The 20,586-nt window shown below is 40.7% G+C and overlaps 1 protein-coding gene across 1 annotated transcript in view; it reads right to left on the bottom strand.

The window, feature by feature from the left end:
* Window positions 1-20,586, bottom strand: part of SNTB1 (syntrophin beta 1) — a 243,543-nt gene that overhangs the window by 138,582 nt on the left and 84,375 nt on the right. Inside the window, exon 2 of the mRNA XM_082433206.1 lies at window positions 6,550-6,766. Coding sequence (XP_082289332.1) covers window positions 6,550-6,766 — 217 coding nt within the window. The remainder of the gene's footprint in view (window positions 1-6,549; window positions 6,767-20,586) is intronic.

Consider the following 20,586-nt stretch of genomic DNA (forward strand, 5'->3'; position numbering starts at 1 on the left):
ATCCTCTGTGGCTGAAGCTTGGGCACTGGATTATGGGGATATCACTGAGGGCACTTTGTGGGAACAAATCCATGGGTCCTATAGGATTTACCAGATCCCATCCCTCTGAATCATGGTGTGATGAGTGGAGCTTTTCCACCTGAAACCACAACAACGCTTTCTGTGAATTTTTCACGTATGTGCTGTAAATAGAGATGTGCACTGTTTTTCAAGAAAGATTGTGTGCTCCATAATTTAACCATGAAGATCTACAGTGGGGTCTGTTACTAGTACACAGAGTCATGAACAAAGCTTTGTATACCACCCACTGCATTGGTCCATCTGCTTTCAACGGGCTTAGTTAATGAATTGTCTGGGTTTAAATTTGCTGAGTGTGGCAGGATAGAACCATGCTTTTTCCTTTATTCGCAAGACTATTTAGTAGAAGATTTTTTTTAAAAGAAGTTTTTGAAAAGGTAAGAATATCAAAAATGGGCAAATGAATATGCCGTTTATCATTTATTAACATATCATATATTTTTGAATGCCTGCTTTATATCAAGCAATGTTCTGGAAAGCTGGGATTCTTTTTTTTGGCAGTGTGCGGGTTTTTCTTTAACTTTTTATTTGGAAATAATTTCAAATTTACAGAAAACTTGGAAAATTAGCAATTGTGCCAAGAATATATGAATACCCAGGTGTACCTACTATTAATATTTCCCTCCATTTACTCTATGACTTGCTGCTTATCTCTCTTCATAATAATTTTTAGAAAGCTGGGATATCAAAGTAAAAGCATGGGGAATCCCAGACCTCAAGGGTCTTCTGGCTTTAAGAACTGGGTAATCATGTTAGGAAAAAAAAATCACAAGTCATTATAAAGGATGCTATCATGAACGGATCTATACACAAGGTATAGCAGGACCTGTGCTACCCCTGTGTTGAGGCTTAAAGGGTGACTAGGAAGCTGTCAGGGAGGCAAGTGTAGGGTGTGCAGAAATTGTTTAAGGGTTCCTGGAGCATAAAGGATGAGATGCAGAGGCGCTGGACAGTTAGGAAAGATCCAAAACCTCATGGGGATTTTACGCAATACTGAGGAGTTTCATGATTAGTGAAGGTGACGGAAGCCATGTTGACCAAATGGATAAATTTTGAGTGTTTCACACTCCCTTAACTAGCTGCCAGTAGGGTAGATGCTAGGGGGTGGGGGAGGGGCAAACTAGAACCTTGGAAGCACCCAGTAGAAAATATGTCCCAATAGTCTAGAGGACTTGGGATAGTCTGGGCCTGGACTAGGGCAGTGGCCGTGAAGGCAAAGAGCTGACTGTGAAACACAGGAGATACTTACGAGGTGGAATTCAAAAGAACTATTGTAATCACTGACAACCAGCGCTAGCAGTGACATATCCTTGTGGATCCAGTGCCTGCTGGGTGACCTTTTTTACGGCAAGAGCAGCAATGCTACCTGCTGTTCTGTGGCTGTTTCAATTTGAGAAATTGAACATTAGAGCTTTTAATGCAATCTATGAGTAGCTGTGTGTCACCAACCGAGGGGATCAGCCCCAAGATGTTGAGGTTCTAGCATCCAGGAGCCCGCTGATTCCTGGCCATGGTGCTTGCATTTCAGGTGAGCTATTCTGCCAGGCGTTACAATCGGAAGCAATGGAGTGTCACGATTAAGAAACTGAGCTTGGTGCCAGCCAGGCCTGGGTCTGAATCTCAGATTTCCCGTTGGCTTCAACTCTTGTTTCTGAACGAAGTTACGTTGTCCATAAAGTAGAGATTAGAGTACTTACGACCTAGGGTTGTTATCTGGATTAAATGAGACACTTGCTTAAATTCACACGTAAGTGGTGGAGCTATGATTCCACCGTGCATCTAGCTGACACCAGAGGCAACACTCTCCCTTTCAACTTCTTTCCCTTTTATATTTAATATTTGCATAATTTTCATTATTTTTAAAAATGCTACACTTTCAGTTTCTATTTCCCTTTTGACCCAAGAGTTATTTATTTCAGAGAGAGCTTTTAAAACTCCATGAAGAAAGGCTTTCTGTGCTTTGGTTTTGTTATTGGTTTTCTAGTTTTATTCCACAATCATCAGAGGATGTTGTTTATTATTTCTACCTTATGGAACTTATTGCATTTTTTTGTGACAATCTATGGTTAATTTTGTGAATGTTCTATGTGGATTAGAAAAAAAAAGTGTACTCTTTATTATCAGGGTACAAAGACTGTGATGTATCCAGACATCCCTTAATTATGTCATTTGGGTCTTTTGTATCCTTGTTTATCTTTTATCCAATTGCCTTGTCTTGGATTGAGAGTAGTATTGAACTACCTAATTTTAGTATGCTTCTATTTCTTCTTGCATTTTCTGCATATTTTGCTGTAAAGGCTGCTGCTGTGTTACTTGATGTGCATTCATAACTGCTGAATTCTGTTCCTTGTGAACTCTGGCCTTTAATATAAACCAGTTCTTCTTTGTCTTGTTCTGTGCTTTTCAGTCTGCACTTTCCCCTGTCATATATCAAGATCAAAATGGATGCTTTTTGTTTTTGCTGTTAGTTTGCATTTGCCTTACATAATCTGCCCAGCCTATATTTTTGGCCTTTTAAAATCACTTTGTGTTAGATGTGTCTCATATTCAGCACAGAGTTGAATTTTGCAGCGTCCATATTTCTAAACGGTACATTATACTCTGCCCAGTGTGTGACTGGAGTTCTATAAAATATTTGTTTCTTTTTTCTTTTCTTCTTTTATTCAACCAGGGTCAAGACTCAATTAAGCCCCTAGTCTTTTTGTTTTTTTTTGTCTTTTTTTCAGTTTTTTTTTTTTTTTTTTTTTTTTTTAATAAATTTATTTATTTATTTATGTCTATGTTGGGTCTTCGTTTCTGTGCGAGGGCTTTCTCTAGTTGCGGCAAGCGGGGGCCACTCTTCATCGCGGTGCGCGGGCCTCTCACTATCGCGGCCTCTCTTGTTGCGGAGCACAGGCTCCAGACGCGCAGGCTCAGTAGCTGTGGCTCACGGGCCCAGTTGCTCCGTGGCATGTGGGATCCTCCCAGACCAGGGCTCGAACCCGTGTCCCGTGCATTGGCAGGCAGACTCTCAACCACTGCGCCACCAGGGAAGCCCTTTTTTTCAGTTTTAATGAGGTATAACTGACAAAATTGTAAGATATTTAAAGTTCACATCATGGTGATTTGATACATGGATACATTGTGAAAGGTTAATTTACTGTCAGCAGTTTTGGATCTGTTTGGACCACAATCCCCTCCTGGACCCTCTGGCTTAGCTGGATTCTCGTTTTCAGTCGTGCCCTACTGGTTTTCACACCCCAGCAGGACAGGCTTTCCCTTACCACCTAGGAGGCCCTACAGGTACTTATCAATAGTCAACTTGAAGAGCACCGATATAAAAGTTTAAAAATGGGAACTATATTCAATATCTTGTGATAAACCATAATGGAAAAGAATATGAAAAAGAATGTATATATATGTATAACTGAATCACTTTTCTGTGTAGTAGAAATTAACACAACATTGTAAGTCAACGATAGTTCAATAATATAAAATTTTTTTTAAATGCATCCTCTCTACTGGCTTGACAAAATGAAGCTTCCAATACTTGAACTAAGGCCTGATATCTCCCCAAATATTCTTTACAACGTAATTAAATGATTGGGAGAAATATGATAGCATGTTAAGTCCACAGTTGAAAGGAACCCTAGAAATCATCTACTCAAACACTCTCCCTAATGTATTAACCACTTCTACAATATCCCAAGGTTTCTAGTCTCTGTATTTTTCTGGGAATGGTAAACTGACACTGTCACCCATTCTACAGGTATGACATTAAAGACCAGTCGTATCATACATTAACTATATGACCATAGGAACTTACATAAGCCCTGAGCCTCAGTTATTTTTATCTGTAGAATGGGGATGATGTTAGAAACTCAGAGGACTAAACATGATTACAAATTCAAGGACAAGGCAGGAAATGTGAAGACCCAGGCTGGTAATTAACTGAACCCCCTAAGTGTAAGGCAAAAGGAGTGACTAGGAGAGTTCATTCCCTTTTCAAAGGAGAAGACTCTACTGGGCTCCTACAGATGGGAGGCCTGCCTGCGGCAATATAGGCCTAATGAGATCATTAGATCTTCTAATTTTTCTAGAAAAGTAGAAATCTGGCTTTTTTTTTTTTTTTAATAAAGTAATTTCTTATAGCCCATGTGAAAGTTGCAGAAACCTTTTTTTTTTTTCTTTTTTTTGGGGGGCACACCACGCAGCATGCGGGATCTTAGTTCCCTGACCAGGAATTGAAACTGTGCCCCCTGCGGTGGAAGCACAGAGTCTTAACTGCTGGACAACCAGGGAAGTCCAGAAATCTGTCTTTTTAATGTGAAATTTTCTGACTATTCAACGTGGCAACTAATTCAAATTTCTTTGCAACCCTAGAGAGACCGCTAAAAAAACATACCTGTGGGCTGGGGACACCTAAAGGCTGCAACTTTGCAGTCTCTGGGCTGAAGTAATTAGCATGCTGCCCAGCACAAGCCAGCCACTGGATAAATTATGAATTCATCAGATCCGAAACCTTAGACCTCAGACTCCTGGGAGAAAGGACTTGTCTGCATGAGTGGGTAAAAGCCCAGGGAAGAGGAAACTCAGGAACCAGGATGTCAACTGTAGGCCCAGGAAAGTGGTAGAAATTGAGGGGAGGGGGAGCAAAACAGAGAACAGGTGGGAATGGACCATCTAAGAATTCTGCCTCCTTCCCAGTCTGCCTTCTCAGATTCATCTTTTGCTGATACCCCCTGGCTCGCTCATACAATGGCTGCTCTCTGATCCTTATGCAGATAGAACTGATGTAGCAGGCGGGCCGGGGAGCGGGGTAGACCCTGCAGCTGACTGGGGTCAGAAGGGCTAGCGGCTTCCTTAGCATAAGTTTACTGGGAAGAGAACAAAAAAAGCACTGAGCTGTGAGCCAAGGAGGCAACTTTCTCCCTGCTCTTATTTCCTTTGGGTTTTCCCCATCAGCAGCTCGGAACCCAGCCAAATACTTCCTCCTAGGGTTCCGGTGGGGTTGCAGCTGTCCCACTCGTATTGTAAATAAGGGCCAGTAGAGCTGTTTCTTTTTTTAGCATCTGAATGAGGATGCAAAGGTCACCACGATTCCCCCTTCACTGGCTCAATTTCTCTCTCTCTTCTCTACATGTCTTTTATTTTCCTTCCAGATGTATGTTTTCTGTGCAGCAGAGATAAAGGAAAACTTCTGGGGGAAGAGGGACCCCAAATACTTGCTCATCTTGCCTGGATTCCTTCTAATTGCCATGGATTGGGTTATATATCTATCCTGTGGCAAAGATGTCATGTATAGACTTTGGGAAATAGCACTCCAGGCCTGGATCGAAGACACTCCTTTTTCTCTCTTGAGGATAAAGAGAGCTTCAGAGCCGAAAGTGTTAAGGATGCTCTCATCAAACCCTCCAAGTACACAGTTGAGGACCCCGAGGCCCAGAGAGGCCTATTTGCTTATTGTTATGTAACATCAATAATACATAATATTGGGGACTTCCGTGGTGGTCCAGTGGTTTAGACTCTGTGCTTCCAATGCAGGGTGCAGGGGTTCGAGCCCTGGTCAGGGAACTAAGATCCCATATGCTGCGTGGTGCAGCCAAAAAAAACCCAATAGGAATAATACATAGTATTATAGCTCATATTCATGGAAGGTTTTCCTGGGCTAAGCACTTCACATGGATTTCCTCATTTAATCTTCACAACTCAACGAGGTATTGATTTCAACTCTTTCCATTTTACATACGACAAAACTGAGGTTCAGTGCTCCGAGAGAGTTGCCCAAAGTCACATATACTGGCAGGGGCAGACCCAGGGAAGACACATAAGATCCTGACTCCATTGATTCAACTTTTTCCAGAACCAGAGCTTAGTATACAGATCTTCATGAGGATAAAAGGAAGAAAAAGAAGGATGGAGGAAGAAAGAGAGGGAGGCCTAGCTTGACATATACATTCCTGCATCGTGGTCCTTTGAGGCTATTCTTTGGAAACCGTCGAGTGTTTCCAGAACACAAGTACAGCCTGAGAAAAGCTCTCTTTCAGGACTTCCCTGGTGGCGCAGTGGTTAAGGGTCTGCCTGCCACTGCAGGGGACACGGGTTCGAGCCCTGGTCTGGAAAGATCCCACATGCCATGGAGCAACTAAGTCCGTGGGCCACAACTACTGAGCCCGTGCTCTAGAGCCCGTGAGCCACAACTACTGAACCCCGTGCGCCACAACTACTGAAACCCGCGCGCCTAGAGCCCGTGCTCCGCAACAAGAGAAGCCACCGCAATGAGAAGCCCACGCACCGCAACGAAGAGCAGCCCCGGCTCGCCACAACTAGAGAAAAACCCGCGCGCAGCAACGAAGACCCAACGCAGCCAAAAATTAAATAAATGAATAAATAAATTTAAAAATTTAAAAAAAAAAAAAAAAAAAAGCTCTGTTTCAACCGCAGAGGCCAAAGAGCAGCTGAGATATGGAGGAGGGCGTTAGCCTTCTTTACCTGTTCTCAGGGTCAGCCAAGGCCATGCTCCGAGTGACGAAGCACATCTTGAGAGGGATGCTTTTCCGGTCTCTATGGAAGGAGAAGGATTGCGATGACAGAGGATCTGAGGAGCCGCCCCCTAACCGAGGGGATTCTGGCGGAGGCGTTTCCCACCCGATCTCGGACACTGGGGAGCCTTTCTTCACGTAGGGTGTGGCTTCCCGCATATACTTCACTGCAAGCAAAAAGACAACAGTAAGCACTTCTCAGTACCTCAGGGCTGAATTTCTGGAAAGTCTGATGGCATTTTTGAAACCTGTATTAGATAAGCTCTTAAACAGAGACGCTTAAAATCTGAACAAGATTCAGAATTTCTATTCCTGTCATAATAGTTAGTCTGTTCTTTAAATTATGTACCAACGTGGTTTTTAGAACTTGCCATCAGGATAACCTGAACTTGAGAATTACTCTCAGCTTTTTTCAATAATGACATTTCTATCTTTTCTGATTATGAGGTGCATTCTGGGAAAGAGGCTGAAAAACAAATGGGCAGAGAGTGAGAAAGCATATCTTAGGCTAAAAGACACACAGTTATTCAGTATAGATGTAGGGAATCTGGTGGCCACATTAGCTATCCACGTCTCCATTATTCTGTTGAGAAGCAAGGATAGGCTTTTCAATTTAATAGTATTAAGAACATATATGCAGGGACTTCCCTGGTGGCTCAGTGGTTAAGAATCGCCTGCCAATGCAGGGGACACAGGTTCGATCCCCAGTCTGGGAAGATCCCACATGCCACAGAGCAGCTAAGCCCGTGCGCCACGACTACCGAGCCTGCGTTCTAGAGCCCTTGAGCTACAACTACTGAGACCGCATGACACAACTACTGAAGCCCGCGCATCTAGAGCCCATGCTCCGCCACCACAGTGAGAAGCCCGCACACCGCAATGAAGAGTAGCCCCCACTCGCTGCAACTAGAGAAAAGCCTGTGCACAGCAACGAAGACCCAACACAGCCAAAAATAAATAAATAAGATTTTAAAAATTTTTTTAAAAAGAACATATATGCAAAGAAATACACAGAAGAACACTTATTTTGTAATGGTAAAAATCTGTGATGGCAAAAATATTACTTGTATGAGCCAAAAACTAGAAACAACCTAAATGTCCACTAAAAAGAAAGAGGACAGGTTAAATTAATTGTAAGACGTTTATACATTCATTAAAAAAAATGAGATAGCTATAGATGCGTTGATGTAGAAAAACCTATAAGATCTATTAACAGTTTAAAAAAGCTTTAGAGAACAGTGCATATACTGTACTCATTTTGTGTATAAAATCATAGATATTTACCCTTGTATAGCTACAACTATTTCTGGATAGAAATCCAAGAAAATGTTAACGGTAGTTAGCTCTAGGAGTGGAACTGAAAGTCAAGGCGATGGAAAAATAGACCTTTCCTATTCATTTATTACTCTTTTATACCATTCTCATGTTTAGCCATATGCATATATTACTTTATAAAATTTAAAGAAACAAAATCGTTTAAAAGCTGAATGGAGCAGACTAAAATTCTGCTCTCTGGTTTACTTGGTCTTAAGGTGGTATTTGCCAATTCTAAATTTAAGCATTTGGTCCTTGGACAGCTTTCAAGTTGACAGGGCAACTGGATTCTTGGCATATGCAATATAAGCTTCCATATCCTTCTCTCTGTCACTTACATGGTCTGGTTCTCTGCTGCTTGGGGCTGGGGGAGGGATTTGGCTAAGTCCCTTAGAGGTATTTGTTATTACAAATGGCAGGGGATTGGAATGGGTGCAAACCAGGGGGCACTTCCTCCAGATCTTTGGTGATTCAATTCCACAAACTAGTGCCTTCCTTGTGTAAGACTTGGACTCAGGTTCATGGAGACTGCAGGAAAAAACAATACGTGGTTTCCATACTTAAGAGTTACAAAATCATGGCTGACTGTAGTGGACGCTGTTGGTGTCCCAGCAGATCCTTTTCAGCAGCCAGGGCACCTATATCCTAGCTGCTGTGCGTTGGCTGAGAACACTTCTTAGCTGCTCTCCTGCTCTGGAAAACTGCTCTTGGACCATCAGAAGCCGTCAAACCTGGGAGACTATAGAGCTGCTGCCCGATTCCCCAGACAGAGGCTCTGCTTCTAGGGAACCCCACCTAAGACAGTCGCATGAAACAAGTACATGAACTGTGGCATAAAGCAGAATGAGCTATAATAAGAATAAAGGACCTTGGAAGAATTCATCAGACAAATGGATCTAGGGGCTTGAGTGACAGGTTAGGTTTGCAACAATTTAATAAGCAGACCAAACATACCCAGATGCATGCCATATGGATCTATATATTGGGGGACCCAAACTAAATATCAAAACCAGCCACATGAATTTAAGACAGAGGAGGTGTCATTTAGCACCAACACACATTTAAAAAGAAGATTTCAGGGTTTTCACTGAATATAAGTGCAACTGGGAGAAAACAGCTCCATGGTCGCTGCAAACCTGTTAGCACAGGCTGCAGTTACAGAAGAAGAAAGGTGATTCACGACAGTGTATTTCAAGGAATATTGTTTATTTCTGGGCAGTGTATTTAAAGAGGAGCACAGACATACCTACAAACAAATGGAGAAAATTTAGTGGGACAGAATTAAGCTGTCTAAAAACTGGAATAAATAAATTCTCTTTTGAAGGTACTGAATTTCCATCTCTAAAAATGTTTTTGCAGAAGCCAGAACTCTGCTTAGCTTTGTATATTGTAGAAGTATACTTATTGATATATGGGAAATTCAAGTATCACCTGAGATTGAAGATTCTACTTTGATTGTATTATTATCCTTCCCACTGGAGTAGGGGGTGAGCGTTGTGGAGGTGAGAATCCAGGGATGCTTCATGGAGTAGGTGGCATTTGAATTTGGCCTTAAAGGGTAGCTAGGACTTTAAAAAGTAGAGGTAAGAATAACAGTCCTTCTTTTATATAATGTACTCTGATTTATCATTTCTATCGCAATTCCATAGGAAAGGAAAATTGGACCTCAGTTTGGAAGGGGGGATAAAGAAGAACACTTATCATACTCTTCATGATGTGCCAAGTATGAAATCAGGCACTGTTCCTTAGAATCTATGTTTCCTCTGAGAGCTTTAGATGTCACCTCTCCTTTTCACCATTGTTGGGAAGACGGCTCAGCAAAATCCCTAAATGAGTCTTGAGATCTCTGGCACCACCAGAAAATAAGATTCAATTTCAAGGAAATAAAGGAGACTAAGAGATTATCATCATTGCTCCTAAGCAAGATACACTAAGATCACTGAACTATTTCCATATCTGTCCTGAGGAAGAACAAGCAACAACACCACAATCCTGCTTAAAGTTCCTTTGTTCAGGAGTCCTGCTTCTTTCTGATATTTATAGGAAGTGGAGAAACTTGTTCTCGGGTATAGCAACGAGAGCAAAAGAAAATTGTCTTGGATTTGTCCAGAGGCTCACAATTTCTGGCCCAAGGGAAGTAATAAAATTGTCAGACTATCCCTTCCGAGGGATATCCCGAGTAGTTTCTACAAGATTTGGCCATCAGTTATGAGCATAATTCTACTGTCAAGCAGTGCCCTCTCCAATCACCAACTGAGGCCTAAGGCTAAGTCCCCTCATTCGGAGAGTGAAAGCACTGCAGCCATGTCTGGGTGTTGTAAAGCAGTGCCTCTAATAGGAAATTAAGAGTGTGTGAAAACTTTCTGTGGTTCTTTGTGCCTAGTGTCCTGAAATTTCTATATACTGCAATCAAAATAATGAGTGTGGTCTAATTCAGGGAGGGTAAGATGTTACCTAAGACTAGATTTGACAGCAATAGGTGCCCCAAATTATAGTGTATTAAATAATATAGAGGTTTGCTTTTACCGAAAGTCTAGTGTGAAAGAAAAGGGCTGCTAGGGCAACTGTGCTCCCTGAAGTTTTTAGGTCCTCAGGCTTCTGCTCCTTTTCTGCTCTACATTGCTAACCTGCCATCTAATGACCCAAGAGGGCTGCTTGGGTTCCAGCCATCATGACCAAATTCCCATCAGTAGGAAGAAGGAAAAAGTCAAGGACACACTACCCTTCTTCCTTCAGGGTCACTTTTCAGAAGCTGACACACTATCTACTTACAACCCATCAGCCAGAATTTAGTCACATGGCCACTTCTACATGGAAAAGAAATTTACTCTTAACTCTGGACAATTCTATGCCAACCTGGCTAAAAGTTGGTGGGAGGGGAGGCTATTACTGTGGAAGAAAAAGAGAATAGACATTAGGGGACAATTCTTAGCTTTTGCCACAGGGAGATATCCCTAACCGTGCCAGCTTAACACAACTAGATTTTATAAGATATAACCACAAGTAAATGTATTGGAGCAATCAGTAAAAAACACAATAACTAGGTTTCATGAACTCTGATAAATGTTTGTTGTGTACTAACTCACTTGAACCTCACAACAACCCTAGGATACAGACATTGCAATCATTCTCATTTTACTAGACTGTGCAATAGAGAGAGAGAGAGAGTAACTCATAAACTCAAGTTAGAGTGCAGGAAAGTGGCAGACACATGAGTCAAATCGAGGCAGTCTGGCTCCAGAGTCCTTACCTTTAACCATGAAGCAATACTGTTTCTTGCACTTTTAAAAAAATTAATTGGATGAGTGTATGTGTGTGTGTGTGTGTGTGTGTGTGTGTGTGTGTGTGTGTGTCTGTGTATTTAAGCCAACGTTTTCATGTACTGGGAGAAAACATCCAATTAAGAGGCTATTTGCCTATAACATAAGAGAGCTGGATTTTGTAAGGCTGAACTAGTAAACTATGGCATTTCAACAAATGCCTTTTAAGGCACTGTCATATGTATAACAGAGGGTTTAACCTGGCAGAACTGAACAGCTAATGTCTGCATAATTAGACTGCCATGTGCTTACAGACAGTAATTTCAGGCAAAGAACTGTTGAAACTGATCAAGAAGCAGCCAGGCCCAGGCTCAGGGCACCTCATAATCAGGACTAATTAATAAACCATGCCCTTTCTGGGCATCATGAATTAAAAACCATGGTTGAGCAATTAAAATTCCAATCTTCCCTTACAAAAAAGGGGGAGAAGAGAAATGAGAAGTGGTCTCCAAACCAATAATGCACCAAGTCACTTTCAATATGTTTCCAGTTTTTCATCTGAAAGATGGACAGTTGTGATGATTTCAAAAGAACATTCAGGAAAGCCCACGTTTGCAAAGGCCCCAAGTTGCCACAATTAAATCTTTGTTGAGGAGGCTAGGTGACATTTGAAAGGAAAAGCACACACAGGCTACTAATGAGGAAATGCTTTAGGCAAATCCAATCAACTCTCCTACCAGGCCGGTTTCTGAAGAACCAGCAAGTCCCTCTGTTATGTGCAAATTTTCTTCTTAAAAATAACAACAGAACAACCAAAAAAGGGATTTCCAGATTACAGGAGGAAAAGAAATATTTCAGTACTCTAGGGGATGTGAACATGAAATGTACATTTTCTAATGTGATTAAGGGGAAAAGGGATCAGCCGGAGTCAAGAAACCTGAGTATTCGGACCTTCAGTGAAACTTGCAAACTGGGGACAAGTTGTTGACAATGGGGTTTGCTGACTCGATGTAATACGCAAGAGACTTCTCTTAATGCCATTTCCTGGGTCATCTTAGGAAAGATGCAGAGGGAGATCATCAATATTTCCAAAAAGACCAAGAAATGATGAAAGAGGTAATCTAAGCTTCTCAGAAACTATAGCTAATCTCTCAGGAGGCTGAGCGGTGAACTGGAAAGAGAATTGACCCTGGGAGTCGGGGACCTGGTTCCAGCTCCAGCCCTGTCGCTAACTACTTCTCCAGCCCTGGGCAAGTTATTTCACCTTCCAGACCTCATTCTCCTCACATGTCAGGGGTGGGAAATAAGGCTCCTATCCTTCAAACATTCGATGATTCCTTGGGAAATCACTGTTAAACATTTAACATCACTGCTAAAATGTGTGCCAAATCCTTAGGCCTTCGGCAGATGTGCCTTCTGACTTTTTACCAAACCCTATGGGCACCTGACAAATGAAAATAAACCTATGTTGAGGTTACTTTTTCTTTGCTTTGGCACAGTGGCCTAGAAGAATCATTGTTTTCATTCGCTTTCCAGTATTTTTTTCACTTATATTTTGCCAGGTGGGTCCTTGAGGGTAGGATTTTCAGACATTTGAAGGATGACCAAAAGGTTCGCATGAGGTCATAAGGACACTGTGGGTGAGGATGCTGAATTTTAATACGTGGAGACAGGACTAAAATAAACTGGTTATGAATTTGCTAAGCCTCTAATTTAAAAACTAACTCAAAAATTACCCTATTTTCTACAGCATAGTCATTTGAGGTGACCTGCCTTGACTCTTCAACAAAGCAAGCTCATTGTCACCAGGGATGACAGGTGGACCCAGGGAAAGTATCCTATTCCATGAGTCCTACAACCACCCAGAAGGATGCTGATGGGTTTAGTTATCCATTAACTGAACAAACATTTAATGAGCTCCTGCTATGGGCATGGCCTTTAGTGCTGGAGTTATTTCAGTGAACAAAACAGACTGGGTGCCTGCCTTTGAGGTGCTTACATTCCAGTGTATATGAGCAGGATCGGGGTGTGGTGGAGACAATAAACAAACAGACAGATGTAGAACTCTGCTCTGAAAGAGACACCCACTAAAGGACTTGGGTCTGTCCTAATTCCTACAGAGCCGTTCTGGCCCTGCCCACTTCCTGTCAGTTGACTACCTCTTGGTCCCCCTGGCCCACACATCAGCCACAGAGAAATACTGTTTTAATACTCTGAACATGCCTCTGTTCTTTGCACATGTGTTTTCCTCTGCATGGAAAGCTTTCTAGCAAACTCCTCTTAATATCAAGTAAGTCTCAATTCAGGTAAGATTTCCTTCTTGAAGTCCTCCAGGCATGCCTCCCTTAAGCTCCAACCATGGTTTGTGGTGATCTCCACTGATATTAACAGCAACAGGACATAAACGTTATGATGATGGCTTATGCCATGCAAGGCACTGTGCTGGTTCATCTTACAAATATTTAAACACTTACACATCACGTGCAGTTATCTGCTCACATATAGGTCTCTCTGGTGGAATCATAAGGTCCTCAAAGTTGAGTGACTACACTAGAAGTGAAAACTCTACACTCTGGAACCACACTGCATAGTTTCAAATCTTGCCTCTGCCACCTGCCAACTGTGTGAGCTTGGGACAATTTTCTCAACCTTTCGGTGGCTCCATTTCTCCATCTGTAAAGTGGGGATAAAGAGTAGTGCCGGCTTCAGAGAGCTGCTGTGAGGAGTAAATGAACTAACACATACGAAGGGCTTAGAACTGAGGCCAGCACATGCTAAGTGTTCATTAGTGTTAGAAAAAATAAAAAATTGATATTCTCATCTACATCCACAGCAATTAACACAAAAGTCTGGCTGTAAAACACGCAAGTTCTGAGAAAATGAAAGACAAAGTTAGTAGGATCTCCAAGATATGATTTTTCACAGATTTGTTCTTCAGGAGAAGGAGGCTTATAACAGAAGTAGCAGAGGCCAAAGAGTATCTGTCACTGATCCAAGGTTTCAAGACAAAGGAGTAACAGATGAGGCTCAGAAATCCTTGTCCTCTATCCTGAAGAATGAAGGTTGGCAAGCTCTTTCTGTAAAGGGCCAGATATAAAATTTGTTGGTCCTTAGGGTCTTGGTCACAACAACTTCCTTCCATTGTAGCAAGAAAAGACACACAGATAATATGTAAATAAATCAGTGTGGTTGCATTCGAACAGCATTTTATTTACCCAAACAGGCAGTGGGCCTTGTTTGAACAAAGGGCTTTATAATACTAACTAGCAGCTATTGACTACTCACTAGGCATCCGGCCCTACTCTAAATGTCTGAAGTATACTAGCTTATTTAAAAGCAATTCTATGAAGTAGGAATATTATAATGCCTACCTCGCAAGCTAGGGGAGTGTGGCATGGAGAGATGAAGTGACTTGCCCAAGGTCACACAGCAGCAATTGGCAGAGCCAGGATCTGACCTGAGGGAGTCCGGCTCCAAAGCTTCCAGTCCTAATCAATTTCTGCATTCTTTCCTTGTACTCTGGACGTTGCCTCTGCACATGGCTAGGTGCTTATGCCTGAATGAATCCTGTCTGTCCAACCATGAAAGTTTTAGAAGCCATGTTTTTAAAAAGACTTTTTTGTCTGGAATGTTCTTCTTATACTCCTTTTCTTATATGAATCCAAATCTTACTCCTATAATTTGTATTCTCTGATGGTGGCTCTACTCTGCAGAGTACACAAAGCATTTAGAGCACCTTATAAACAGATAAAATATACATAGTTGGCTTTACAGAAAGAAAAAGACAAGCCTGGCAAAAAGGAGGCTGGAACCACTAGTACCTTCCTCATTTGATATCCAGTTGTTATCGGGTTCCTGGTCCCCATTCTCTCAGGGCCTAAAGGAGTTAATGGATGACCTAATGTATGACAGGCGTCATAGACGTTGCTTTTACTATTTTAGGTCCCTAAAGAGTTGCTGGAAGAGGGGCCTAATGCCTCAGATAAAAAAATAAGGATTTAAGAGTTTCACCCAAGCCCAAACTAAATAAATGAAATATAATAGGGATAAGATGGAAAGTTCTATCATTGTGTATTCAAAATAAAAATCATTGTAACATGTAGGATAGGAGAACTGTATTATAAGCAGTTTTGTGTGAAGAAAGGGTCTAGGGATGGCCATGGTTATGACTGCATAATAAAGTAATAGGACATTAGGCTCCAATGATACATGTATGGTGCTCAGAAGAGGATAGTTCCCCTCTTTGTCACCTTGATCAGCCCATACCTGAAGCCCTAATGGGTGAGACAATGTTCAAATGAGGGTAAAGAGGATAAATGGCTTGTCAAAGTTTCAAAAAATAAAGAAAACATAGGTTAAATGAGAGGCATTAGCTCATAGTAGTGAAGAGCATAAACTCTGGAGTCTGACTGCTGGGGTCCAACTCCTAGCTTTTCTATCATCAAGCTCTTGAGCAAATAACTTAGTTTCTTCATGTGTTATTTCTTTCACCTATCTCATAGGTATTGTGAGGATTAAATGAGTTAATATAAGTAAAAAAACTTCTAAGGAACTTGGCATAGTCAACACCATAAGGGTCAGTTACCATTATTAGAAGGTAACCTAGAAAAGCGAAGATTGATGGGGCCTAAAGAACAGAAAGCTGTGCCAAACTCACTTTGTGTATCTCTGCAGGGTAGAGCCACAGTCAGTGAAGACAAATTATAGATGTTATATTTGGGTTCAATGTAAGAAAACACTGTGAAGTAGTGAGTTCCCTATTGCTAGTGACATTCAAGCAGAAACTGGATGAGCTTTCTCCCACATTGCAGAAAAGATTCTTTTACTCTGCAGAAGAACAGATTGCTTCTAAAATCCCTTCAAGCTGTCACGTTCTATGTTCTTCCTGGAATGTGGTTCATTAAGATGCGGAATCCAATGACTCCAATACAGTGAGGGCAGGTCACGGTTGTATACCATGCAAAGTCATGCTGTACATTTCTTTATTATTATATGCTTATTAGCTACATATTAGTTATGTGACAATGGGACAGTTTGTTACAATATCTAAATCTTAGAATTCTCATTTATAAAATGAGGAAAACAGTGTCTTCTTTAGAGAGACAATAAAATGAACTAGCTTAATAAATGGGCTCTAGAGTCACAGAATCTGGGTTCGAACCCCAAATCTTCTACTTTACAAGCTGGGCTTCTTTGAGCAAGCTATGTAACCTCTCTGAACCTCAGTTACCTCACCTGATAATAACACGACCTATCTTACAGAATTGTCACGAGGATTAAATAATTTTTAAAATGTATGCAAAGCCATTAGAACAGTGCCTGGCACATCCTTGGCACTCACATATAACTATTGCTATTATGTTGCTGTTACTGTTGTTAGGAAATTTAAATGAGAACATGTATTGCAAGAATATCAATCTCTTTTCTAACTCTAGGAACTGTCAAAATCATCAGTGCTTAGCGCATAAAGTATCATTTCATTCATGCATTTACTGCACATAAATTAAATCTGGGGGTTGCTACAGCATATAATTCAATACACACACACAATTGGACTGAAGTGTATTCATTAGGTATTAATAAGTACTTGAGAGAATATGGATTAACAATGTCTACACTTGATCCTCCAACAATTTACCAGTAAGCTCTTCACCATGGCAAATAATCATAGTTTCTCTTCCTTCGGAAAATACAGTAACTGTTTTAACAGCTATACCCTAACATCTGAAGACAGGAAATGAGTAATGGGCAGAAAGGATGTCTGAATGCTCAAGTCCTAATATTGTTTTTACTCTTTCCTAGACAGAAGATCATGTGTGAATAGGGCTTTACGTCAAAAGGCAGGAAGTGCTGCTCTCACTTCCTCCTGACAGGTATCTCTGGAAAATAAACTTCTATTATTCCAGATGTAGCTTGGTAATAACATCCTGCAAATCAGACTTGGGGCTCAGTAAACTTACAGTTACTTTTCAGTGGCAGAAGCCCAGAGTCATCAAGCTTTTCCGAAAGAAACCACATTAAGTAAACAAAATATCATTACCAACGGCAGGCTCAGGCCATGTCTGAGATTTTTTTTTTCACCCTAGCCTGGATATGCTGCAGACCTAAAGCGATTGTACAAGCATCTGAGAGTAAAGGAGATGGGGGTGCGGGCTTTGAAACATTAGGGTCCATTAAACTGGACGATGTTATGAATACCTGCCATTTTCAACAGGCTTTACCGTTTAAAACACTTCTAAGGGCACAATCTCATTTCATACTTATTGTCCTCCCCACTGAACTATGCATGATCTCCAAGTCCTGTAAGAATCTGGCTGTGCATTTATTTGCTTGAGATTTCCATGGCCCAGGAGGTAAGAGCCTAACAACTTTCCCCACCAAATTCTACCCCCTCCCAAGCATGCATACATGCACACAAACACATCTTGCTCAACAGAACTAATGCCTAATGGTCACACATGATGCACTGGATTTTGTCCTACAGGCCAAACTTAGCTTGACCTTGCTTATAAGTCTTTTGGGAGAGGAATTGCCAAGAACTACAAGAACCGATCAGGAGGGCAGAGGAGAGGCCTAAGCAAGCTTCTTGGATCTGATTGCCAGATCCAGGAGACTAAAACCTCACAAGTTTTTCCTCTAAGCCTCCAGAAGCTTCTCTTGACTCTGAGCAGCCAAGATAGAAGGGCTTGTTTTGTTGTTTGGTTTGTTTTTTAAGGAGGTAAGGAAGGAGTGATGGTAAGCATCAGCAAAGAGATACAACTTTTTGTAATAAATAGACCCATAGGTAAATTTAACAATAATAAAGGTGGACAAATTGGGGTTCAGAGGGCTTAACTATCTTACCTCAAGGAAGAAGCAGACCTGGAATCTGGTCTTTTATGTTCTAAATCTAATAAATCTAATAACCCCTGCTGTAGCAATGCAAATGGTCCAAGTGACATGGAGACACAGGCTAGATTATTGTGACTAATAACTAATGAGTTGCTATTGGTGCTGGAAAAACCTGTGGCTATTGGGAGGATTAAATTAATAAACATATTCTGTAATGATTATATCAGAATTCAAATTGTCAAAATATTCCACATCATAAGGGAAAGATCTAAAAGTAGCAAAGGAAAGACTAAAAAAATAGAGAGCCTCCTGGCATGTTTGATGAAATAAAAAGAGGTAACAGAAAACCAGTATTATAAATAGAAGGGGAAATAACTACAGACACAAAAGAGACTAAAAAGATAATAAAATAAAACTTCGGACATATTTAGGATAATGAATTCGAAGACTTAAATGAAATGCACAAATTCCCGGGGCAGGGGGCAGGGGGAACCTTACTGAAACTAAGTAGAAATAGGAAGCATGGCTAGTCCTATATCTCTTAAAGGAATAGAAACACCCAGAACCAGAGTTTATTAGTGAATTCTATCAAATTTTCAAAGAATAGATGATTCAGATCTTAATCAAATTATTTCAGAAAACAGACAAAGAAAGAGCCTCCCCAATTTATTCTATGAAGTTCATATAACAAAACCAGACAAGAACAATTTCAGAAAGGAAAACTGCCAACCCATTTCATTCATAAATTAAAGCAAAAATAGTAAACAAAAATATCAGCAAACCAAGCCAAATAGTATATTAGAACACAGTACAAATTTGGATTATTTGGAGGCAAGATCAGTTAAATATAAGAAAATATATAAATGTCATTCAGTATGTTAACAGAAGAAAAGGAGAAAAACATACGATTACTTCAATGAGAAAAATCATTTTATAATATAAACTAGCAAGCAGTTTTAATGAAACAAAAAAGTCCTTTATAAACCAGAAATAGAAGGTAGCTTCCTTAACTTGATAAAACAAGACACACACACACACACACACACACAAACAAAAGAAAAGAAAAAAAAAAAACACTTGACATCAAACATTCTAAATGAGGAAATGCTGAAAGCACCTCCTTGAAAATCAGAACCAAAATAATGATACCCATTATTACCACTCTATTCAGTATAATACTTGAGGCCCTAGGCAATGTTAAAGGACAGGAAGCAATTAAAAGTATAGGATTGAAAGGTTAAAAAAAAATGAATGAATAAGTGAGAGAGTGAGGAAAGAAAGAAAGGAAAAAAAGAAAAAGATGTAAGGTAAAGTACTTAGAGCTCATTATACCTGGATTTCCATCCTGGCTGGGGTCCTAATTTTCTGTGTGGTCATTAGCAAATCATTTAACCTCTAATGTTCTTAAGCTTCCTTATCTATAAAATCCAAGCTTTCAAATACCTTGGTTAATTAGGTAGACAGTGATGCCATTAAAAAGAACAGAAAATATGTGAAGAAGTACAGATTTGGGACATGAGAGTAAACTATTTCGGTTTTGAAGATGTAAGGTTTGAGATGTAGACAGACCATCCACGAAGATAAAGAGAGCAAAAGGCAGTAGAACTGTGAGTCTGAAGCTTTGGGAAGTGGTGAGAGCTTCACCTCAACCCCAGGGGGAGGAGGGAATACAACAGTCATAATGGTTAACACTTATTGAGTGCTAACTAAAGGTCCAGAATTTTACATAGATTACGTCTTTTAATTCTCACAACAACCTTGAAAGATAGGTACTCTTATTATTCACAGTTTACTGATGAGGACACAGAAGTCAAATAAATTACTCTAAGGCCTCACAGCCTCAAAGTCATGGTGTTTCACTCAAGCCTGGATCTAACTGCAAAGTTGCTCCTCTTCCCCACTTTGCTGTGCTAAGCTGCCTTTTGGAATCCAAACTGATGTAGAATCTACTCTCTGGAATGAGCTCTGAGATCTTGAGCAAGTTGCTACGCCTCTCTAAGCCTGAGATTTCTTCTCTTCAAAATGAAGAAAATAATACTAATCACATGGGGCTGTTGACTATAAGTACAGTGTCTGTTATTTTAAAAGACGCACGTAGCTCCCTTTATCCTTTCCAACCAAGGCAAACTCCCAGAGACAGACATAGAGAACTAGAACACTAGGACAGAGGGAGCTGGCAGATGTATATCACCCAGGAGTCATTTTAGGGATTCCAACCTTAGTGATATTTTCTTATATTCCAAGTAATCCACATCTCCACCACTGCCCCCTGCCCCATCTTCTCTGCAGACGGCTAAGGGCCAAGCAAAGGGCAAATGTAAAGATCAAAGCTTAAGAAGGAAGTAGCTGTTGAAATGAACAGATGACTTAAACTCTTCCTCCTGTTCTAAAACACTATCTATGTTCCATGATCTAATCTGGGAGCAGGAAAGAAGAAGGAGGAGGTTGTGGGTGCTATGAAGGCAAAGCTCAAACTAAACAACAGGAAGACGACTGGGTTATTCAAGAACCAATATAGTTTAGGTAAAAGATTACAGACCGAGAGTCAGTCCAATCTGGCTTATGCTACTGATTCCTCCACA

This window comes from Balaenoptera physalus (genome assembly GCF_965194825.1).
Source record: "Balaenoptera physalus genome assembly, chromosome: 17".
Classification (NCBI taxonomy): domain Eukaryota; kingdom Metazoa; phylum Chordata; class Mammalia; order Artiodactyla; family Balaenopteridae; genus Balaenoptera; species Balaenoptera physalus.